At 36.8% G+C, this 25,573-nt stretch overlaps 1 protein-coding gene across 4 annotated transcripts; it reads right to left on the bottom strand.

Moving 5' to 3' along the window:
- Window positions 1–35: 35 nt before the first annotated feature.
- LOC109075310 (casein kinase I-like) lies at window positions 36–23,961 on the bottom strand. Of its 4 annotated transcripts, none has more exons than XM_042718178.1 (12): window positions 23,683–23,961; window positions 20,150–20,881; window positions 13,808–13,877; window positions 9,064–9,212; window positions 8,746–8,980; window positions 8,324–8,409; window positions 5,593–5,677; window positions 5,363–5,511; window positions 5,197–5,274; window positions 4,332–4,433; window positions 3,611–3,717; window positions 36–1,369 (listed from the first exon to the last, which is right to left on the bottom strand). In XM_042718178.1, the coding sequence occupies exons 2-12, from the start codon at window positions 20,381–20,383 to the stop codon at window positions 1,315–1,317; spliced, it is 1,350 nt and encodes a 449-aa protein (XP_042574112.1). In that variant the 5' UTR covers window positions 20,384–20,881; window positions 23,683–23,961; the 3' UTR covers window positions 36–1,314. The 4 variants fall into 4 exon arrangements, with proteins under 4 accessions (XP_042574112.1, XP_042574113.1, XP_042574114.1 ...); XM_042718179.1 differs by having other exon boundaries at window positions 5,363–5,508; XM_042718180.1 differs by lacking the exon at window positions 4,332–4,433 and having other exon boundaries at window positions 23,683–23,959.
- Between the last annotated feature and the right edge of the window lie 1,612 nt (window positions 23,962–25,573).

Here is a 25,573-nt window from a genome sequence, read left to right as displayed (position 1 = left end):
AACTCAAAACAGTGACTGTGCACAGACACAACATGTAACATCTTATGAGGCTTACAAGAAAAGCAACATTTAATAGGTATGTAAATCAATACACATCCTCATTCTGATAGGCAACCTCTGTTACTGCGTATAAACCCACAGACTCACGTCTTCATGGAGCTTTGCTATGATGCACTCTACAACAGTGAAAAAGAAATCTGAGAAATGCCAACAGGCTCCATTAGACTGGCATGGAGCGCACGGTAGAGAACAAACAATCTGAGAGGGCCATGGACACCTCACCTGGATAGGAATCGTAGAGAGGGACACATTAGTGTTAAACGTTTTACTTGGAAAGGCACAAACTATGATTCCCAGGTAACTTAATCTAATGCGAAATACAAAAAATGCACAATTTGGACTGAGAGAATCACTTTTGACCCTTTGGGAGAGACCAGCCTGCTGTATAAATGATCCCACGTCTGCCTTTATTTCCTGTTTCCTATTCATTTCAATGCCAGAAATGTCAAACGGTTTGCTTTCTCCCCCCCCCAAAAGTGCAATTCACAGAGGAGAGATCCAATGCATTTCTCTCCATCCCCCACAGTACCTGAGACCAGCCACTGTGCTACAACATCATCATCATCATCCACATCGACACTGACAGGAAAAAAAAAAAGAGAAAGTAAAAAAGCAAAAGAGGAGAAAATAAAGAAAAACTAAGCGGTTAAAAAAAATGTTCACACGTTCTACAACATGAGTAAAACTGGGAGAGCAAATCTTCAAAACAACGTTTTAAATTACAAAAACAAAAAGGAACGACAGAATTTACATAGGTTGTCTGAATCCGGTGTACTTTTCTCCACACGTCAGTCAGCAGTCTCTCCCCACTTACTTTGATCCCATAAAAAACAAAAACACCATGGAGCACGTCACTCACTCATCCAGCCAGTGTGTCAAAGTGAACGGATGTCTGTGTGTAAGTGTGAGTCTGGTTGCCTTGAATTTCTCAAATAATGGTTTTGCATGTCATCTAAAATACAAGTACAGTCCATCTGGGTTTAAGTCACATAACATATATCATCTGATTTCTGACCACTGAGGTCTCTTCTGGTCTCCCGCATTGTACAAATATATTTATTTGTTCCACTGAATTGTTTCCTTACAAAGAGTGTCAGAGCCTAGAGTACTGAGGTGTGTCCTCTGAGCAGATGCCAAAAGTGAGGCAGTGAGTTTCTGTTCTGAGGTGGAGCTCCATGTCTCAGCTCAAGTCCTTTGCTTTTATTTTTTACTTGAAACGCACCAATGATCTTAACGTTTCAAAGATGTTCCTCCTCACTTGTGCCGCTGGAGCGCTTTCCTCTTCCTCCTCTTGAAAAAACAACAGCACCTGAAAAGAGCGAAGGAGTTGAAGACGGTTTTGCAATCTCCTCCCTTCATTCTCAAACTTGTCAAACACAGTCTAAGTAAGGCAGTTGAAAGCAAATTTAAAAAACCCAGCAGAACAAAGAAAGGCCCAAATGTCTCAATGTTAGCATGGGATTAGACTGCACAGTTGTGCACAACTATATGTAACTGGTGATTATGTAACCAAAACAATGCTGTTTTGAACCATTTAAGACCCATGGCAACTACAGTTTCCACACTTTTCTTTTTTTTTTACCATCATTTTTGGGCATCTATAGATGGCATACAAGTTCAACACCTTAGGAAGAGCTTTTAACAGCTTGATTAACTTGCCATGTGGTATTGCATATATTATTTTAAAATACTGAAAAGAATATAAATGTAAGTGATGTATGTTCTTTTTGTGTTATTTATATTAGACTTACAATATTTGTCATTTTTTTAATTATTTAAAATAAGTTACTTTTCTTTTTAGTTTTCATTTTAATTTTAGTAATTTTATGTACTTATTTCTTTAGTTTTTTTGGTAGCACTTTACAATGCGTCATTTGTTAACATAAGTTAATGTATTAACTAGGGCTGGGCGATTTTTCCGATTTTATTTATTAATTCAAATTTAATGTTTTGCAATGATTTTTTTTTTTTTTTTTTTTATAAATCGAGGAATTGCGATTTTGAATAGAAATATTGTCAAATGTTAGAATTAGACTTTCACAAAATGCCAATGATAACAGTAAAGAGAAATAAATGATCCAACCGCATGTCGGCGCACGTGATTAACCCATAGACTGTATAAAAACATGGACATAGTGTCCGTGACGTCACCTGCAGATTTCTGAAGAGCACATTTGAAGCACATGGTGGGCGGAATGGGCCGTCGCCATCTTGGCTGCGCGTCACTCCCGGATAATCGAAAATGGGCAAAAAGGCGGGAGTTGGTCGCTGAAGCCACACCCACCTAGCTCGATGGCAGTGTCAGCAGCGGCAATCCTGTCACTTAAGTGGCCACGTCCTTAATTATGCAGAATTTTAAGGCTTAGTATAATTTAAATGGATGAGTTATAAAAAAAAAATTCACCCCCCTTACAGTTGTCATGAAGGGCAAAATTAGCTATATAGACTAGCTATATTTTTTTTTTGCAGTTTTAGTCACTTCTGTGTTGGCTTCACGAGAGAGAGCAGGAGGTTGCTGCTCGAATTAACCGCGCATGTGTGATGCGCTCTGTGAAGGACTGTAATTAGAATATATGGCTAGGTGCCATTCACACAGAATGCGCATTTGTGTTGAAAAAAAGCGTCCCAGGCAGTGGAATGGGAAAAAATTCAGGAAGATGGAGTTGAACTTCTTTCAACCTGTGCGCTGCGTTTCAGAATGCCATTTCATGCATTAGACGCTGCACAAAAGTTATTTGAATCATGTTTTAGTTAAATTTTCAAGTTGACTAGTTAAAAAAAAAAAAATCGAGAATCGGTTAAACGTTCTGAAAAAAAAAAATATTTTTTTGGCTATATCACCCAGCCCTAGTATTACCTAACATAAACGAAAAATGAACAATACATTTATTACATGTATTAATCTTTGTTAATGTCAGTTAAATGAAAATAGTCATTCATTGTTGTTAGTTCACAATGCATTGACTAATGTTAACAAACACAACTTGATTTTAATCCATTAGTACATGCTGAAATTAACATTAACCAAGATTGATAAACACTGTAGAAGTATAGTTCATTATTAATGTTAACTGATGTTAACTAATGAACCTTACTGAAAAGTGTTATCGGTTTTTTATTTATATATTGCATCCATGTATTTCATTTTTAGTAATTTTACTACTTAAGGCTTATTATAATTCAGTTAGTTGCCAAGGAAACATTTTAAATTATTTTAAACCTGTTAAATTATTTTTAAAAATATTTTTTTTTTACATAATATTTATATTTCAATTTAAAAAAATATGTAGCAGTTAACAATAAAAACACTGATTTAATATAAGAATTAATAAACGGATAATTGATTCCTAGCAATGAAACCAAAACCTATATTTTTCTTTGACTGTACACTGCACCCTGGTGGGCAAATCTTTGCAGTTTTTTATTTTTATTGAATACACTAAAAATAGGCAAAGAAAACTACACAGTATGGAATGCCATGCAAATAATTAAAAAGAAAACATTTGTGGGGGAAATTTGGGCATTAATGGTTTTTCAAAAATGTACATACTTTGTATCATCGGCCACCTCGACCTCAGCAGGGGCAGTTATGGGAGCGTTGGAGTGTCCCGCCGTGGGATCATCTGTATTCACTTCTCCGTTGGTTGAGCTCATAACCTGAACATTAATTTAAGGCAGCAGGCAATGAGTTTTTAATACAGATCAGCAAAGTTGAATAACAACACAAACCACGGTGTACACTGGAATTTATTTCATCATATTTTACAGTTCATGTAACACGGGTTGGGGCTTAGTAACCTATTAAGGACACTTTTTTTTTAATAATTAAACTGATTAAACTGTTCAAAAATCAGGTTGCTTAGCACCAACCAGGGAAGGTTAAGAAGAATGTAGGCAAATGTAAAATGAAAGAACAGTGCTTACTTAGATATGGAAATGAGTTTAGTTGGAAATCTTGGGACTAATATTTCAAATGAAACATTTACACCCTGCATGACTAGAAGTTCACAAACAAACATCCATCTGTCTAGCTTAGCTACTTATATTCAATACAAGCAGTATTTTCACACTGAAGTCACCAGATCCCAAGCCTAACCATCAAAAGCGTGCAAGAGATGTGTGATGTGATTAGACAAAACCATTTAAGTGTTCACAGCTGGAAAATGGATAGTGGTGTCTTGAGTGAGAGGATGAAAGGAACAGAAAGACAAGAACAGAGAAAGGAAGAGATCCACACCAAGGGCATGCAGTACTGCGCAAACACCCAGTACCTGGACAGAGCCCCCCAGCCTATCAGCCGTGAGGTGCGACCCCAGAAGCTCCCTGTTGGTCATGGGAGTGGGCTGGGACTCACTTCCTTTAGGTTCTGGAGACTGGCATGACAGCGATGGGGGAAGGGGGTGAGGGTGGCAAAGGGCATAAGAGATGTTTTTGAAAAGAGGTGAGGGTGTAAAGAAAAAAGAACAGAACGAGTTTAAAGAGGAATGCCTTCCATGCACAAGCAGACTACTCTAGCTAACAAGATAGAGGTGGAAATAAAAGTGTGAGTGAAAAAACAAGAGAGCACGCGACATGCAGAGGGAAGCTAAGCTCTTATCTTTCACAAACAGCTCTAGCCAATCATATCAAACTTAGAATGTAGCGGACTTCATTTATCTAAGGGACTGTGACCAAGACATGGAAATACCACCGTCTAAAAGAATGACAGCTTTTGAGCAAATTACAGATCTTCAAAATAGCAAAAACTGCTCTGGCTGCAGGACGTTGTCTTGGGATTGTTGATGAGTGAAACAAAAATGACTGTTGACATGGTTTAAAAGAGAATCATAAAACATTGAGATAACATTATAAAACAAATACACTGCATAAAGCAATGTTTCTCCAAAAATAACCAAAGAAAAAAAAAAGCGAAGCTGGTACTTAAAAGTAATAACTGTGGCCCATTCTTTCCTCTTTTACATCAACAAGGATTTGACTGTAAAACTATTTAAAAATTTTATTAAATAATTAATTCCTTCATTTTATTTTCAAATGGCACTCAAAGCAATTGAACTATGACTTAACACATGACCATATACTATGAAATTGCACAAAAAGTAATGCATGTATTTTACAAAAGCATGACTTTTATCCCACCTGGTTTTTGGTCTGGGGTTGTGCTTTGCTGCTGGGCTGCAGAGGTGTGTCACTAGGCATGGGTCCTATTGGAGTCGGCTGTGTAGACACACAGGAAACTCAACATCCATGTACCTGGTTATATCATATATAAGTGGTTCATGATATGACATCCAATTAGACTCACCAGCGGCTTGCCGACCCAGTCATATTCATAGTCAAAGACATAACCATTTCTGTCAAAGAGGTCTGTAAAGAGTTTTCTCAAGTAGTCATAATCCGGTTTTTCAAAGAAATCCAGTCTCCGCACATAGCGCAGGTAGGTGGCCATTTCTTGTGAAAGGATGTCAAAGTTAAGGCAATGCACTGGAGATGAGAACACAAGATATGTGGCCATTTATAAAAGAACCGGCTTACCAGGGAAACTCTCACAGAGCACTTCTATAGGGGTTGCCCTTTTGGTATCTCCAATTTTCTGATAGCGCTCCTTCAGTGTGTCAGCTTAATGAATGAATGAAACGGGACACAAAGATAAGAACATTTTGGGAATCCATGAAGACATTTGTTCAGTAAATTGCTTTCTTTTATACTTACTACAGTAATTGCAATAACTGGGTAATAAATATCCATGTAGTTATCATGTAGTACACTGAAAGTAGGGCTACGCAACAACATGAAAACTGTGATTTTATTTTCCTCAATAAAATGAAAACAAATTCAAAAAATGTTCGATATAATGTTTATGCGGCAAAAGCGGAATGAAACAGTGCTACTCATTTGAACACAGACCAGACCATTTACACACAGACCATTTACAGATAGTGAATTGGTGGATTTTTGTTAAATGTGAGCCAAAATCATCACAATTAAACGAACCAAAGACTTAAACTACTTCAGTCTGAGTTTCACAATTTGAGTTGAATTACTGAAAGAAATGAACTTTTCCACAACATTCTAATCTATTGAGATGCACCTGTATCTGCTCGACTAAAAGTTCAAACAGCAGCATGGCATAAAACAGCACTGACAAACAGGAGAAACACTGTGCACAACGATACAGTCAGAAGGGTTTTTAATCTACAAATAGCCATCATTTACCATAGATTCACTGTAGTAACACTAACTGTACTATGGGTTGTGGCAGAAATGTGGGATATTCATATCAAATTTTATATTATTATTATTATTATTATTATTATTATTATTATAAGCATGTATTAAATGAGTAATATAATATAATTACAGTATTTTCTGTGAATAACCTACAGTGTTTGTGCATTTATACTAAATGTATTTAGACTACTGTTTTTCATACAAATATTTAGAAACCACATCAGGGCATGCAAAATCGCTAGCCCGACATCCCGGGGCAATTGTGTTTTCCAGTCGGGCTACCAAAATGTATCACCGACGGCTCCTTAAAAACTTCTAAAGTGAGTAGTATCCAATTTAAGGCCATAAAAAGTTTAAAATGCATTAAATGGTATAAGAAATGTCTTAATTATAATTTAAAGAGGTCTTACAGTTGGGGATGGAAAGACAAGAGTTGCGATACAGCTGGATTAAACTTCTAAAGGTCTTTATTTGAATGTATCTGAAGGGAACCGACTGACCTTAGAAATGTTGGCATTTTTATTTAATTTCACCTATAATTCCTGGTAAAGCAGCGTTTATGAGCGCGGAGCTGCTATGTGTACAGCTATTACCGGGGAAACTGCAATATTTCAGCGCTACTAAAGCGCCACCTCATGGCATAGTATACATTTGCATTTCCAACAAGCCTTTTGTGCTGTTCATGGTCAGATCAATGTAAATATCAACTCATTTTTTTTACGCAGCAAACACTTAGAGTTGTGACTGAGAAAGTTAATGTGCCTTCTAAAAATCTAAACAATCAAGACAATAATATTTATACGTTTTAAACTAACAATTTATATGCTTGATTTATCCCTTTTCATAAAAATGGTCTAAAGGCTGAAATGCTGTTGTATAAGATTTTTGTTCTTGTCAAAACCTGTATCTGAACTGTAAATCATGTAATTTTATGGCTCAATACTGTATGTTACCATATACACTGTCCAACCCCACTCATACTGTGTTCATTTTACTTGTGCAGCTCTTAAAATGGGACATAAAATGCCTTTACAATTCTGCAGATACACTGTAAATAGTTAAATAAAATTCCTTCCTTCATATTTGTTGATATTTATATATTGAAAATATTTTTAATTTACCATTAAACTCTTATCTGATTTTATATATAAAAACATTTTTTTTTTTTATTTGGGCTAGTTAAATTAATGTTCGGGCTACCAAAATCTGAAGAGTAACTGCCCGAAGGGCTACCAGGGATTTTGGAATTTTGCGAGTCCTGCATATACAGTAGTTACATTTTTACCACGGTACTGAGGTGCTATATGTGTGGTTTTAACTTTAAGTGGAAAGATTGGAATACTTCATTTAAAGTCCTTATCCTATAAAGACTGAGCTCAGAATTTCTAGCCAACAGAATATTTTAGAGCTGACACTTTCATGAAATTTACTTTAGAATTAATAAGACTACTTTAGAATTAATGATTCTTTTTACATTTTTGATTCTTCCTTGATATTTCCATATTTTCCATTAAGTGTCATTCAACAGGACATATACAAGGATTTCAGTCTTTTTTTTTCCTCCTATAAACCAAAAAAAGCTGTAAAACAAACACAATTTTAAAAGTTGTTTTTTAGTCTTCTAAATAGGTCAGCTTATCAAGGCTGTAAAGCTAATTGGTCATTCTGCTGACTTTCCATGATAGTGACAGATAGTGGGGCTCATCATTGTTTCAGACCTTAGCTGAGTGAGATAAGACTACAAAACCTTAAAGATAGCATCAAAACACAGTTAAGAGAATGAGACGTTTGAATGGAGGGGAAACTTTAGCCATAGATTTTTATTTGACCTTATTTGGAGTCTCAATGTTTATTTGCAGAACTGACAATCTCCCATATATACCATAAACTGTGCTTTAAGATATTCAAAGAAATGTAACAGAATAAAACAAACTGCGTTTTTCTAAAATGGTATAATTTTCACCATTAATATTTGTTTTCGAAACAAACTCCTAAATCAAAATGCATGAAGGCAGCTAACCACCTACAACAATACCTTTAAACCTTGCCAGGGCAGACTGCCACGTAGAAAGTACATAAACATATGACCCAGCGCCTCCAAGTCGTCCCGCCTGCTTTGCTCTGCAAGATAAAGACATGCAAAATTATGTAAAAACTAGCTACACTAGAAACTGTCTTCAGTCAGTCACGAGTCTTAATTCACTGCACAAAATGATTGTATGCATTTAGCATAAAAATCAAGACCAGTGCAAAATCCTGAGCCAAAAAGAGCACCTGCATCTCACTAATGCATGATTAAATCTAAGTTCTGTGGCTGAACATGTAGAGATTTGTGTCACTAACAGCTAAGCTAGGTTTTAAGGCGTACTTTAGTCTTTATCCCCCATGAAATTCTAATAACCCTTCCTAAGCCCTAACAAAGCGAATCTTTCCACACTTTCTGTGTGTGGCTCTTACCCTTCCCCAGGTGTGTGTTGATGCTCATGTAGCGAGCTGTCCCTGTTAAGCTCTTGTGCTCCCTGTAAGGGATGTGTTTTTTGGTCTCAGGGTCGATGTATTCTTTGGCAAGCCCAAAGTCGATGATGTGGATCGTATGTTGCCTCTTGGTCCCTGGCCGACCCACCAAGAAATTCTCGGGCTTAACATCCCTGTAGATCAGACTTCTTGTGTGCACAAACTCCATCCGAGTGATCTGTGATAGATGTAGGCTATATGTTGGGACCAATAATTTTTTTTTAACGTCTTTGTCTCATATGAATGAGAGATCACACTGACCAGCTGAATAGCAATCATCAGGACGGTCTTGAGGGAAAAGGTTCTGTCGCAGAGGTCAAACAGGTCCTCCAGACTGGGGCCCAGCAGCTCCAGCACCATGGCATTGTATTTCCCACAAGGCCCAAAGTAGTACACCTGAGGAACACCCTCTGAATACAAAGAATATATGCCGTTAGAAAACAGATCCACAGAGTTCTGAAATATAAGTACAAACTGGCAGTTTAGCACAGCATTAACTAAAATCAGATTACATAAAATTACAAAGAACAGGAACAATCATCTTTTGTTATGTGATGTTTGGCATTCTTAGATGTTTTAGGAGTAATTATCAGGTCATATGAGGTAGGCATGAATCTATTTTAAGACATCTTGATATACGCTACATTTTTGTGTATGGTAGGTATTGGGCTGGGAAATCTATTAGGCACATGAACATTGTGAATACTTTGTGTTTCTTGCACAATAGTTCAATAAAAACTTTTGTGCTTCAAGACTACAGCATGACAGTGTAAAACAAAAACTATTTAAATTAAAGGTTAAATGAATCGTAGTTGATCCGTGATCCATACGGACCAAGACCCATAGTTCAGCATGCATGTGATCCGCAGATTAATTGTAAAATTCAACCATGATAGAATGAAAGTTTATCATTTGTACTAGGGGTGGGGGGGAATCGATACAGCATAGTATCGCAATATTTTCCACGGCAATACTGTATCAATACACAGACACCAAGTATCTATATTTTATTATACTATTTGGTAGAATAAAAAAAAAATCTATTTCTTTAAAGTTCACTAGATGGAGGTTTTGAGTTTTTCTAAATTCCTTTAATGCATGGCAAACCGCTGATTATGATGTTAGCAGCGCAATATTTAACCGGAAGAGTACAAATGATTCATTATTTTTGTCAGTTATGGCTCATTAGCTCTAGCTTTCTGCCCACTTCAAATCAGATACAGAGATGAAATAGTTTGGTAAGACCACATTTATTTGAATGAATTATAACATTTATTTGAATGAATTATTGATTGAGAGAGAGATGACAGTTGTGTGTGAATTACCTGCATCTGTGCATCTCTCTACAAACAATGAAGCGGTTTAGTTACTTTGAATTTACCTTGTTGTTGAGGAAGATAATGTAGCTATCTAGTACCTATGTTATTTTATTAATCAAAGTCACAGGGCAGCACTAAAAATAGGTTTCTGTGTGTGCGCAGTGCAATCTCCGACCTCTCTCCCTCTCACTGTGTTTATGTGCCAGTGGGGTGGGTGTGTGTGTGTGTGCGCATCATTTAAAGCAGCGCATTAAAGGGGTCATATGTTTAGATTGTTACAAGCTCTTGGTGCATAAAGAAGATCTGTAAAGTTGCAAAGACTAAAGTCTCAAATCCAAAGAGATATTCTTTATAAAAGTTAAGAGTCAACCACACCCGCCAAAACGGCTCATTCTAACAAGCCCCCACATGTCTATGTCACTATGTGGGAAGATTTGCATAATGCCACCCAAATTTTCACGCAAAGAAAGAAGGCGTTACTTTTATTCTCTGCCTGCAATGCGCCTGTGGTACAACAGCTGTTTCTCTGAAGTTGGGCAGTTCAAACTTTGAAAGGACAGTCTGGCGCTTCTGACTCACAGCCTGTAAGTACGTTTTTTATATTTAAATAATTTGCCAGTGATGATTCAAACGGTAGGTTTGAACAGTAGAGTAGGCTTGCTGTTTGCTCAGATCACAAATGCAGACATGGTTTTGTTTACGTAGCGCGATACACAACGTAATGCGTAAAAAGACAGTATAAGTCATTATAATCAGTAATTATGTCCCCACTCAAATACTCTAAGAGCACAGCAGTAGTATACCTGTTGTAGCACATTGTTTACTTTAAGAGTACATGTTATGTTTAATTTAAATGTAACATTTTAATGTAAGACTATGTTTTATTTATTTTAAATTTAACAGTGATTTACTTTCAAATGCCCCAATTGCTGAAGGGTCTGAACAAATTTTTTGTACAAGTTCAAGTTGCATTGTTCAAAATACCTGTAGTAGCACAGCAGTGCATACCTGTTTACATTCAATTAAGGATGACTAGACTAGACTGTAATACAAATAGTTGAGTTTGCCAGGTGCACACATTTACGACAGGTTTTTAAGGAAGTGTTGGTCAGTTTGTCTGCTTGACAATCCCATTTCGCACTGTAACAATAAAACTGAAGTGAGATAAACAAACTGAGAAATGTTTATTTTTAGTTAAAACAGATGTTGCCAAAAAGTTTTCGTTTGGGGACATAATTTAAAGTTCAAAAAGGTAATAAATTGCAATATATCACAGAATATCGCAATAATCTCACATTGAAATCGGGACATATCGTATCGTGGGGCCCCTAATTTGTAAGTTTTATACAAACAAGCAATTTTTAACCATTCTAGCAAGAAAAGGTGAAAGGAAACTCGTTTTGTTACTCACATGCTGTTTTCTATGTGCACAGCAGCCCCATGCAGAGAGGTGTGTTTTAGTTAAACTGAAATTCCCACCCCTAATTTGTAAGCTGATACAGACACATATACACATGAAATTATGACAAAATACTGATCTCGACAATCATTCTGGTAAATGCAGTCGATTACATCCTAAGTGAATGAGAACAGCTGAGAAAGAAATCGAATGTGTATCATTATATTGGATCCGTGCATCAGTTCTTAAAGAGACAACAGCATATAATTACCTGCCGCTGTCATTAATGCTCATCAAACAACAAAGATTAATTTATATTTCATTTTTCAGTGAACACTATGCAGTGTTATTTTACACTTTATTTTTTACATTCCTTTACCTTAATACTGACCTTATTTTATTTGTAACATTGATCTGTTTATCTATGATTTGTATTTATCTATGATTGTAATTTGTTCACTCACTTTTACTGGCTGTTCACTTGTATCTTTAATCACGTTTGTATTTTCTTAGTTAAGCTAGTAGTTTTTGCTGTGGTATCGAAGAAATACTACTTATGCCGTTCACTTGTACACAAAAGATAATCGGGCTGATTTTGGGCCGATTTCCCCTCCTTCCGACAATCGTAGCTATGTCCCGATAATCTTGATGGTTCTATAGATTATCTTATCAGATTTTCCCTTGGTGTGAGGTTTAAGAGTGTCCGAACCTGATCGGAAGAACGTCAGCGAATCGCGAATCGTAAATATTCAACATGTTTAATATTTACGATCAGAAATCCTGATATGTGGGGGGAACCCCAAGGACAAACGCGCGCACGCTCTGGAGATTATCACGTGAAATGAAACAATATCCATTGAGAAAGCGAGATAATGGAAGACGGAAGCAGTCATGGTGCAGCACAAAGTGAAACTGATGTGGACAGCAGAGATGGAGGATCAGTTTATTCTGAAGTCTCGCAGATTTTGCGAGATTTCGGTGTTCACAGTCGAGACTGGTTGAAAATCTTTTTGTGTGTTGTTTGATGTTTTTTTTGTATCATGGCACACCACATACTTGCAAAACGGTTAAATCTAGGATGTTTTATCCTCGTGTGTGGTCTATCACATTTTGAAAATCTTTTGGTGTGTACCCAGCATTAGCTTAATAAATGGAAAGCAACATTACATCGAAATATTTTTTTCTTTTCTTGATGATCTGAAAAACGAACCAATCTATGGCTGAAAAACCATAAGATGATCCGACCCGTGAGATTTGTGATCTATTGAACCACTAATTTAAATATCTCTCATTTACCTCAGGAGCAGAAACCGAGTTGGAAAGTTAAAATTATTTGGGCTAACCAGTTCTTCCAAACTGTCCATTCCAATTGATCAGATGAACGCACAATTTACATCAACAATCAATAATGTTCACAGAAGAAGTAAAGAAAACATTAACTAATAAATTCTAAGGCATAAAAAATGAATCTACTTTAAAAGTGAAATCTAGCTTACAACAATGGCTGTTTGATAAAAATTATGGCTCCTTAAAAAAAAAAAAAAAAAGAAGAACTATATGTAAACAGATACATATTAAACATTGTTAGAACACTGAAAAATATCAAGACACATGATTTTTTTAATCAATATCTTCAAGTCCTAGTCTGGCTTAAGACTCCAGTCAATCTCACAGTACCTACCTTCGATAACAATCACAAAAACACTACCTGAGAAACCATGAGCACACACATAAATAGATTCACAATACAACTTCAGCTCAGAAGAAAGAGTGAATATGAAAGTGTACAGTGTCATGTTTTTCTAAAGCTTCCCTCATAAAAAATGCATAGCAGAATAAAAAGGATCTGAGGGAACAGATCTCTGGCTCAACAGCAGTGAGAGATCAATGCTTCAACCAGCAACTGTAGGCTTTATTTCATCAGAGCCTTAATAAGCATTCTTTAAACAATTGTTGAGATAAGCTATAGGTTAACCTTTCACATCTTTGAAGTTAGCCTCTTCCTGTCCTGCAAATCTTATCAAAAGTTGTCTGAAAAGAACAGAGCAAACAGAGCAATCGATGCACAGAACCACAGCTTGTGCTGATTAAACTCGTCATCTGTGCTGAAAAGAGGATGTGGACAGGATGGGCTAAAAGCAACTCACAATTGTAAATAGGATGTGGACAGCATAAGCTCTACAACAAAGAAAATGGCCCCAAACTGTGGTGTGAATATGGGTGCAAAACAGAAGGTGTGTGGTTGATAACAAGAGAAAAACAGACAGAGGTACAGCTTACTGCTTACCTGAGTTCCCCAGCTGTTTATAAAACCTGTACTCGAGATGGAGCTGGGGTGCTCTGGATTTGATTGGCTCCTATGAAAGAGCAAAAGTAACAATTACTTACTATTTGTAACCATCTTAATTAGCAATAAAAAGCCAGTTATTAATGTTACTTCAGCATTAAATCAGTAAATTATAGATAGATAACTGACGTGGTGGAACTAATTCGGTGCACATATATTGTTGTGAATCTTTATGTTTAAGCAAATATTATTTTAAGGGAGTGGCAAAGACAACTAATATGTGACTTCTATCATTAGGATATTGCTAGGAATGGAAGACTCAGGTTATGCCATCACTAAGCGATCAATATGAGGTGGTCCATTTAGCTGAATGCCGTTTTTTACATAATTAATGTAAGTGAGAGAATGTGTGTGTGTGTTCAGATATGTGCAGGATCCAGGGTTGAGTCATCTGTGGCACCAGCAGCTCTGAACATGCGGAGGAAAGCGCTACTAAGCAGGAGGCAGAATGGAAGAGACAAATAAATATATAAATAAATAAAAACAAACAGATTGCATAAAGGCCACAGTGGAGCAGTGGAGAGTGAGGAGTACAACTGGTTTACTCTTTTTTTATCATGTGTTTCCAGCATGAGTTTTCACTAATAAATGTTCAAATCAGAGCAACATCAAGACATCCTCTATTTAGTACCAGTAATTGGGTAATGCAGCGTTAATGCAGCTTCTTCAGAGAGGATATTTGTCTTGTTTAACACCACTAGGCAGACATGTACCTCAATCTTCATAACATAGCAGAATGAAGAGCTGAAATCAGTGTTGTAGTATCTCTATGAAGCTGTCTTCAACAGACATATACATCACTTGCTTCACTCTTATCACCAAATGTAAGTGTGATTAAGGATCTCATTTAAGGTTTAAATGAAGGAATGGTAAAGCTAAATGCTAAAATGACATAAAAGTGACATTTCTTTCAAAGCAGAACAGTTGGTAACATGGTAAAAGTAATAATTAGAAAAGTGAATTTGAGACTTCTGTAATGTGGCGAGAATTAGAGTATTCACAGAATACATCTTACACACTGAAAATTGAGGCCGGCGTTGCTCACGAACAATGTGGGTGGCTACTAAAATGTCCTTAGATAATATTCTAATCACTAACTCATCTTTCCCTGTGTATTTTGGAAATGCAGGCTTGAAACCAAATCCAATTAAAATATTGATATGGAGGAAAAGTTTTTAAATTGTTTTTGCATGGCCTGCACAGCAACTAACCAGAAAAAAAGTGGACGTTTTTCCAACCGAGAGGGTAAGACACTATTCCCACACTACGACATTGACCAATCAAAAAACAAATACACATGGATATCAATAAATTAGAATATCAAGAAAAAGTTAATTTCAATAATTCAACTCAATTTGTGAAACTCGTGTATTAAATAAATTCAATGCACACAGACTGAAGTAGTTTAAGTCTTTGGTTCTTTTAATTGTGATGATTTTGGCACACATTTAACAAAAACCCACCAATTCACTATCTCAACAAATTAGAATATGGTGACATGCCAATCAGCTAATCAACTCAAAACACCTGCAAAGGTTTCCTGAGCCTTCAAAATGGTCTCTCAGTTTGGTTCACTACGCTACACAATCATGGGAAAGACTGCTGATCTGACAGTTGGCCACAAGACAATCACTGCCACCCTTCACAAGGAGGGTAAGCCACAAACATTCATTGCCAAAGAAGCTGCAGGGTTTCCCACACATTGATTTATTTGTGGCGGGCCGCCACAATATCAAAACTGACCCCCACAAATAGATTTTCCAAAAGGCTTTGACTTCGTTGAATAAACATGAGCACTGCACGTTTCAAAATCAAAAACCAATGCGGGTGTTTTTATATCACTGTATTTCAGAAGGAAACCGACTGTATTAAGAAAAATTTCGATTTCATTTTCATTTTGCATGTAATGCTTGATAAGGCAGCGTTTGTGAGCTCAGCACTGCTTTGCAGCCATTACTGGAGAATCCTGTATTTTTTCTGTTCTTAAAGCGCCTCCTGCTGGCAGAAAATGAATTTGCATATATATGTATATATGGGGGCGGGGGAGTGCCGCCACAAATAGAGTGTAAGGCTGTGGGAAACACTGAGCTGGCTGTTCACAGAGTGCTGTATCCAAGCATGTTAACAAAGTTGAGTGGAAGGAAAAAATGTGGAAGAAAAAGATGCACAACCAACCAAGAGAAACGCAGCCTTATGAGGATTGTCAAGCAAAATCGATTCAAGATTTTGAGTGAACTTCACAAGGAATGGACTGAGGCTGGGGTTTTGGGTTAAATTGACAAGGAATGGAGTCATGTCAAGGAATTTGGCTATAGTTGTCGTATTCCTCTTGTTAAGCCTCTCCTGAACCACAGACAATGTCAGAGGCGTCTTACTTGGGCTAAGGAGAAGAAGAACTGGACTGTTGCCCAGTGGTCCAAACTTGTCTTTTCAGATGAGAGTAAGTTTTGTATTTCATTTGGAAACCAAGGTCCTAGAGTCTGAAGGAAGGGTGGAGATGCTCATAGCCCAAGTTTCTTGAAGTCCAGTGTTAAGTTTCCACAGTCTGTGATGATTTGGGGGGCAATGTCATCTGCTGGTGTCGGTCCATTGTGTTTTTTGAAAACCAAAGTCACTGCACCCGTTTACCAAGAAATTTTGGAGCACTTCATTCTTCCTTCTGCTGACCAGCTTTTTGAAGATGCTGATTTCATTTTCCAGCAGGATTTGGCACCTGCCCACACTGCCAAAAGCATTAAAAGTTGGTTAAATGACCATGGTGTTGGTGTGCTTGACTGGCCAGCAAACTCACCAGACCTGAACCCCACAGAGAATCTATGGGGTATTGTCAAGAGGAAAATGATAAACAAGAGACCAAACAATGCAGATGAGCTGAAGGCCACTGTCAAAGAAACCTGGGCTTCCATACCACCTCAGCAGTGCCACAAACTGATCACCTACATGCCACTTCGAATTGAGGCAGTAATTAAAGCAAAAGGAGCCCCTACCAAGTATTGAGTACATGTACAGTAAATGAACATATTTTCCAGAAGGCCAACAATTCACTAAAAAAAAAAATTTAATTGGTCTTAAGTATTCTAATTTGTTGAATTGGTGGGTTTTCGTTAAATGTGAGCCAAAATCACCAAAATTAAAAGAACCAAAGACTGAAACTACTTCAGTCTGTGTGCATTGAATTTATTTTATACACAAGTTTCACAATTTCAGTTGAATTACTGAAATAAATGAACTTTTCCACGACATTCTAATTATTGAGATGCACCTCTATGTTCACTACCATTTAAAAGTTTGGGATCTGTAAGGTTTTTAAAAAATCTCATGCGCTTACCAAGGTTACATTTATTTGATCAAAAAAAGTAAAAACATAATATTGTGAAATATTATGACATCTTAAAATAATTATTTTAACATATAATTTATAGATTTTTATCAAGAAGTATTCATAATCCCAAAGTTTTGAATGGTAATTTGTTTTGTTTTTTTCTCAGAAAAAATCAATTTTTGGCATTTATTAAATCTAATTTGGTATAGAATTTCATCTACCAATAGGAGTGTAGTACTCATTCATGGCATACAGTACACATTTTACTACATTTAAGTCCATCCCACAAATTTTCCCCCACAAATACTGCAGAAAATACATTTGGGCCTGCAAATCACTGATCAAACATGTGGTTAGAAAAGAAGAAATACATCTTGCAGCATAAAAGTATGTCATAAAAGTTGGGAAAATCAAAGGGTCCCGGTCCAGCACATTGTTTTTACATGCATATTTGCATGTTCATACACTTGTAAGATAAACTGCTATACGTGCATATTTTCTCGAAAGGTCAATGTTTTGTCATTAAGAGTACATTTCTCACCACAGGTTAGGAAAGAAATGTGTGTTGTGAAGAAAATATATCATGATTTCAGCATATAGGTTTTAGAGGTTATATCTGTGGTAGAATAAAAAAGTACAAGCACAGTAATTACATGGTGATGTGCGAGTCTAAAAAGAAACTGGGTGAATAAAAGAGAACACAAGCACTGCATATTAATCTAATGTGGTTCAGATGTCATGAACTACTGTGTGTAGGGCTGTCCCCGACTAAAGATTTAGGCTAAAAGTTACATATTTTTAGGGCTGCCCTCGATTCAACTAATCACACGTTTATTAATAAACCATTTAAATCATAATACAGAAGCTTTAATTGCATACATAGCCTAATAAGCGCTCAAGCACACGCATAAAGCTTAAAGCTTAAAAGCTTGCCACAGCGCACCGGCAGAGGTAACGCTGTGGAATGTGTCAGGGAAAAACAGTAAGGAGGCTGCATTAACATTTTAATAATTCATTGACAAACTAGTGCTTTCTTTGTTTTTGGTTTAAGAGATGAAGTCCGCTGTGACACTGAATTGTCTAATCATCTGTGGTGTTGTGATTGTATTGTTTTTTTGTTTCATACGGATTACATAATCTGAGAATATTTGTTTTCCATTTGAATTGGTTAATTTGAAAGTAGACATTACGCTCGATATATTTTTAATGTCTGAAAGGCAAAAATATACACGGAGTTTCACGCTCAAGTTCACAGAGACAGACAGCGCATCCTGTTTGCTTTCATTATTTTACAAAAGCGCATTTGCTGTTATTGTGAGTGCACACAAATCAACGTAGCATCTTTACAGATTCGAAAGATTTATTACTCATATCTGTACGACGAAAAATTTTAAGAGAAAGTGACAGCACCTCCATCTGTCACGCTACTGTTAGTTCAGCTTCCACTCCCCGCGCACACACTTAAACAGCGAACATTTCTCTGGGTTATCATTAGATTGAGCACCCATGTAAAGTTGCTAATACTTTTCAGATGATAAGCTGAGGTTGCTGAGATAATAATATTTGAGGGTGATGAATGATAGGGGAGCATTTGGATGTCCTGCCCGGTGTAACTAGCCTATATTACCACATACACCAGCCGTTAACGATTGTTAATACAGTGTTTCCCACAGCCTTACACTCTATTTGTGGCGTTGGTAGGGGGTCAAAATTTGTAAATATATATGCAAATTCATTTTCTGCCAGCAGGAGGCGCTTTAAGAGCGGGAGAGATACAGGATTCTCCGGTAACGGCTGCGAAGCAGCGCTGAGCTCACAAACGCTTTCTGTGCGTTCACACCGCCGGCGTCGGGAGCGTCAAAAATCGCTCTGGCCGCTCTGCACACAACGCTGCAGAAAGATTCGTGAGCGCTCTGACGTAGATCGAATGCTTATCTTGTATTTAATGCGGCCGCAATGCAAACAAACTTGTTGATCTTGTGCAGACTAACCACAATAAGGGTAACGTTATAAGCTAACCTCATTAAATATTGTTGTGGACGAAGTATAAAGATCCTTTACCTAATAATGTATAAAGCACTCTAAAAATACTCTGATGCATTTAAAAGTCCTGCATTGAAAATGTTACTTAAGTAAATATAATCAAGTATAAACATTACTTAATGTAAGTATTACTTAATTAAGGAAATTTGTTTAAAAGTAAACTGGGACTACTGTACTATTATTTATGATATCATTAGATTATTATTCTTATATTGTTACTGCACATCAGCAACTCACCAGAATAATGAACAATCTCAGACACCTTTGTCCACGTATCATTTTTATTTTAATTTTTTTTATGTCCCTTGTACGCAAACAGGGACACATCATTACTGCAAACCCGCCACAGCAATAATCAACCTTTTGTTTTGAGAACTAATGTGGTCGGAGCTGCGCTCTCTGGAATCCTCTCAAGCGGTGGACTTCTACGTTCTGATTGGTTGCTGCCCAACCGCGTCATAGCTCATTACTATAAAGTTGCCCTGATTTCAACTCTCCTCTACAGTCGGTTTCCTTCTGAAATACAGTGATATAAAAACACCCGCATTGGTTTTTGATTTTGAAACGTGCAGTGCTCATGTTTATTCAACGAAGTCAAAGTCCTTTGAAAAATTTATTTGTGGTGGTCAGTGTTGATATTGTAGCAGGTCGCCACATATAAATCAATGTATGGGAAACCCTGTAATAATTATCGATTGTGGATTTTTTTTTTTCTGTGACTAAGCAACTAATAAAATTTTGGTTGACCAAGCCTCTAACGGTCGACTAACTGTTAGTCGACTATTAGGGGGCAGCCCTAACTGCGTGTTTATTTTCTTATGCAACCGTTTAACATTACACACACACACACTACAAGCAGCAGCTGAAGTTCAGTAACAATTAACTGCTAATATCAAGTGGTGTTGAGGGAAACTTACCAGTTTAATGGCCACATATTCATTGGTGTAAAGATTTTTCCCGAGTCGAAGCTCACCGAAGTTCCCGCAGCCGATCTTCTTTCCCACTCGGAAGTTAGGGCCAACCATAAGCACCCCAGGGTTGGTCCCAGAGCTTCGGCTGCCCCCATGCCCTGTCCTGCTCCCACCAGTCTTAGACATTCTCTTTCCTTCCTCCGCCTCTCCTTTTCCTCCTCCTCTCTTATCAAAATCCATAAGCTTGTGATACCCCGGCCTCTCCACGATTACTCCACTGCCATAAAATCACAGAGCCACCAAAACAACTAACAACAGGGGCACGGGGAATGGGATGGAGGAGAGGAATTTAGAGAGAAAGAGAGCGGAGGGAATGGTTTATCCACAATACAGCTCTACACATGTAGATTAAACTAGACATTAACTGCTTTTATAGATGGGGAAGGTACAGCAGACAATCCAAGGGCGATACGACTCAGCCCAAAGACATCATAAGGAATATTCCTTAAATCCAACCATAGAGAAGCACATTCCTTGGGAGAAGGACAGATGCACACGTCCCTAGCTGGTAAAAGTGATGCGGTGTCTGGCATTGGTTTCCATCCTTTGCGTCCCCTCCAGGTGGTTTTGCAGAGATGTGTAAGGCATTCCTTGAGTCGAAGTATGAAGGCAGAGCATATCAAAGTTGGTGTCGAGAGCGAACTGGTGGCACATCAGCAGCTTAACACTTTAAAATATCTGGGGCAAAGAAAAGGCACAATTAGAATTAAATAGACTGCTTAAAAGAACAATGAACCTGGCACATGTTCCACTATGGTGGTGAGGAATACACATTGCACTAGGGCTGTGACGGTGGCAGATTTTTTACCACCGCGGTGGTAATGGACCAACTACCGCCTGTGGCACAGTGTTGAGTGTTGAGATATTACTAGCCAATTACAAGTGATTTACTCGCAATATAGAGGGTTGTATATATGTGGAAATATATATAGAGTTCAGAGTTTCACTCTCCGTCAAGCGATCTGTGCTATTTTTCAGTTCATCTGAATAGATGCGCAGCGCAAATGTATCTGTGATATTTTAAACTCTAGTGTGAAGGCGCACGACTCGTCGTCGCTTTCTCTCACACACGCAGAGAGAGAGAAAGAGATAGAGAGAGAATTGACACGATACACGTAAACGATATTCTATGTTCTAGTTTCCTGTCAAAATAACGGAGTTCCTTTGGATTTTTTTCAGCTTTTTGAGAACTGCCGGGTTTCCCGATAGTGGGCGGGACTAATGCGCAAATGGCAATCTCATTGGCTAGCGCTCACCTATTATCGACCCTGTTTTGATTTCAGCAAATCAGTTCGAGTGAATGCACACAGCCTGATTAATATTCATAAATCCAGCAGCTTGTTAATCCTTAGTGCGTTTCATATTGTTCTTATTAGTAGAATATGTATCATTATTATCTTATCAGTATTTCTGTTCGTTTTTTCCTAATTTTTTTTTTTTACAGAAACACTGAATGACCATTAAAGCACCACCACCAGTCCTAAGTTCAGTTAAAATGACTAATATGCATACATGGTTATCAAGTTTTAATTCTAAATACTAAAGTTCTATCATTAAATAATACTTGATTATCATATTACAATGCTTGACTGACTGATGTTACGAGTGTACTTTCAGATATTAAAAAAAAAAAAAAAAAAAAACATTACATATTATATAAGTCTGGCAAGTAAACTAAGAAATTTACTAGCCAATGGCAATTCAATTGCCAAGTTGTCCATAGAGGGTTGATATATAAATATAATTTTGAAACAGTTACTATAACAGCCGCTTTTAACACTTTGTGGTAAGACAATGGATTACAATAGTTATACATAAAAGTCCTACTTAAACACAATTTGCTTTAAGACCTCAAGTAAAACATAACACATACAATAAAAAATGTAGAAAGAAAACATCAGCACTGCACCATCACCGTCTCTATGAAACACAGAATTTAAAGTCTGAACGTTTGAGGGACACGAAACCAGAGACCATCTCCCTACAGGAAATGTTATCTAGTGTTTCTGACTTCCAGCTCTAAAAATACATCCCTCAGGAGCTCGAGATGAGGCCTGAGGTCGTGTGAAGATGAGCAGGATTCATCTTGGACTGAGTGTCTCGGTTATGTTATTAGCGGAGAGAGGCACCTCGGCAGACATTACGGATGATGCCGTTCATGGTTTTATTTTTCCTAGCCACACAAAACTAGCCACATCACCTGTATTACCTTATAACTATATACTACTGCCATATGGATATTACTCTGACACACACATCTCTGACCAATAACAGATTATGTCCTGTTTGTACCACTGAAAACCATTTGATAGCATTAATACACTTTCAGCAAAGCTGCTTTGAATGAATGTGTATTGTGAAATTCACTATAGAAACAAAATTGAACTGAATTTTTAACAACAGAGAATGTCCCTTAAAAACAAACTTGAAAGAATTCATGCCCAGTAAACTTATTCTTCATATCAAAATAGCATGACAGAACGATAGAACGATAGAACGATAGATAGATAGATAGATAGATAGATGTTACACCACATGACAGAAAAGAAAACTGGTGTCTTTACATCAAGCCATTTTGTTATGATGGACAAAATTTGATATCAGTCTTAAAAAAAAAACACAATGTCTTTACTTTCTGCCTGTGGATTAAAAGCAGTCATTCCACTTTCAGTAACTAACTATGATTAAATGCTATCAGATCTATAAAGTTAACCATCTAGCTAAGACTATAACCCATCGTCTCATGTCCGATCAGGCCTGAGCTACATGCATCGACAACAAAACTGTTTTACATTGCCAACAAATGTGATATCAGGTCTGCACACTGGCCCTCCCTCTAGATTCAGAAGCCTGTCTTATGAAATGAAAATTGCTCTAGAAATGAAAACGCGCTACACTGTCAAATATTTATTTGGAAAAGACATCTAAATGGCTAACTTGCGGTAAATAAACTAGACGAATGTGCCTGCTAGCCTAATTCAGCTCGCTACCAAAGTATGAGAAAGAAACTTGAGTTACTAAGATAAACTCCGAACATATTTTGGTACATCATGTTCTCTTTGTAAAAGTACATTATATGAATGTAAAGACAGCAAAAAAGGGACGTTCTTGTGATTTTTTCTACTGTTGTCAGTTTGCCACTGAGTTGCCAACTAAGCAGCAGAAATGAGTGAACACAGGCTAACACGCTAACTAGCCCAAACAAGCTAACGATATGTGGCCTGCGCTTCAGCGAGCCAACCAGAGTTACTAAATCAACATATCAGCGGGTGATGGGAAATCAAAGACAACTTGTTATTGTCTACAACCACATTATACAACCGTCAAAGCAATATTTGTTTGCACATAGGTTTTGTTGCCAGCCATTAACCGGGCAACTCCTTAATCCCGAGCAGTCGAAATTGGTCTAAATTACGCAGACGGAATATTCCGTACACCAATCAAGTAGGAAGACGTATCAACATATTATACACTTTTACCTAGAACTCTGTATTATAAGTCGATGAAAGTTCCCATTTTGTCGGTTTTAATGTCCATTCCTTGAAGCCATTATCATTTTTTCTCCCTCTTCGCTGATGTCTCTTTAAGCCTCTCCGTACAGCTGGCGCGTTTCCTCCGCTGTCGTCGATCACATTACTAGGGCTTAAGTTAAAAATCTTGCGTAGTAGTGTTTGGAGAATACATGGTCATAAAATTCCGCGCTCTTCGGAAAAAAATAATGCGCAGTTTCATTCAACGTATACCTACGTGAGAAACCGAACCGGATGACGTAGAAACTGGTGCCGACCTCTTTTACAACACTGACAATGTATTACATTTTTATGTCACCAACATTTTGTCTTTAGTATATTGGATAAAATAATGAACACACTTAAATTATGTTAGTTTGGAGGGTGGGTTTAATATTATTTATTTGTAAACTTACTAACGTTCAAAATTATCCTTTATTCAGAATGCATTAAATTGATCAAAAGTGAACAAATTAATGAAACAATTAATTAAATATAGGTGTTTATTTTTAATATTTTTGTTGTTATTTAAACATGAAAACATTAAACCAGTTTGTTCAATATATTTTTGAAATCTGGCTATACATGACATTCATTTAAAAAAAATATTAAATAGAAATCTTTTTCTAATATAAGTTTTTAATATCAATTTATCAATTTAATACATCCGTGCTGAGTAAAAATGTTAGTACAAATGCTGTTCTTTTCAATGTTTTATTCATCAAAGAATCCTGGAAAAAGTATTACAGTTGCCTAAAAAAAAATAATAATAATAAATAACAGCATAAGCTGCATATCTATTTCCAACATTGATAATAAATCAGCATAGGCTATTAGAAAGATTTTTGAAGGGTCATGCATGACACTGAAGACTGTGTAATGGGTGATGAAAATTCAGCTTTGCATCACAGAAATAAATTATATTTTAAAGTATATTAAAATTAAAAAAAAACATTATTTTGAATTGTAATAATATTTCGCAATATTACTGTTTTTTCTGTATTTTTGATCAAATAAATGCAGCCTTGATGAGTATAAGAACTTCTTCAAAAACATTAAAATTCTTACTGATCCCAAACCTTTGAAAAGCAGTGTGTATGTATAAGCCTAGGTTTATATAGTATGTCTAACAATAATAAGTAATTAGCAGCCTAAATTTAGTCATCGCAGTTGGTAGGTGACAAGATGTTTTGACTGAATTGTGAAGTCTGTTTGATTTCCCAAGTATACCATAGTTGCTGTAAAAAATAAATAAATAAATAAATAATAATAATAATAAATTAAAAACACAAATTATGCAAAAATCATTTAGACGCTTGACGTGTGAGATAGATGACCTTTTCATTAAAACCTACAGAGTATTTTTGATTTGAGGGATTTTTATTGCTTGGCCTTATCTTATTGCTCATCAGCTGATCAAGCAACAGCTTGGGTAATTTGTTCATGACCTGCGAGTTCCTGTCTCTCTGCAGAGTCTATTCCTACTCAAACCTCAGTGGTTGGTCACATTTCAGTTCAAACATGTGCTTTCTGAAATTCACTTTGCTGCTGCTCATTTTATCACATATAAGTGGTAAGTTTCAAAAAAGGTACGTAGTGACTTTTTTACTCAGACATATTTGGAGAGCTACATGTCTATTATTTTTTTTTTTAGGTGGCTGTGAGCCCATAATCAGTGTGACAGGAGGACAAAGTGTTTGCTCCGGTCAGGACTTTACCCTCACATGTCAGTTGGATTGTGATGGACCATCAAGCCATGTAAAACTGGTGAAAGATGAACAAGTTCAGTATAGTCTTGAGTCTTTGCATAACAATCTCTCCTTACACGTTCACAGTGCAAATAAGAGTCATTCAGGAATAT

Source organism: Cyprinus carpio, chromosome B2 (assembly GCF_018340385.1).
Source record: "Cyprinus carpio isolate SPL01 chromosome B2, ASM1834038v1, whole genome shotgun sequence".
In the NCBI taxonomy this organism is placed as follows: Eukaryota; Metazoa; Chordata; class Actinopteri; order Cypriniformes; family Cyprinidae; genus Cyprinus; species Cyprinus carpio.
Note: the sequence above shows the minus strand (reverse complement) of the source record. Positions and strands in the feature narration are given on the sequence as shown.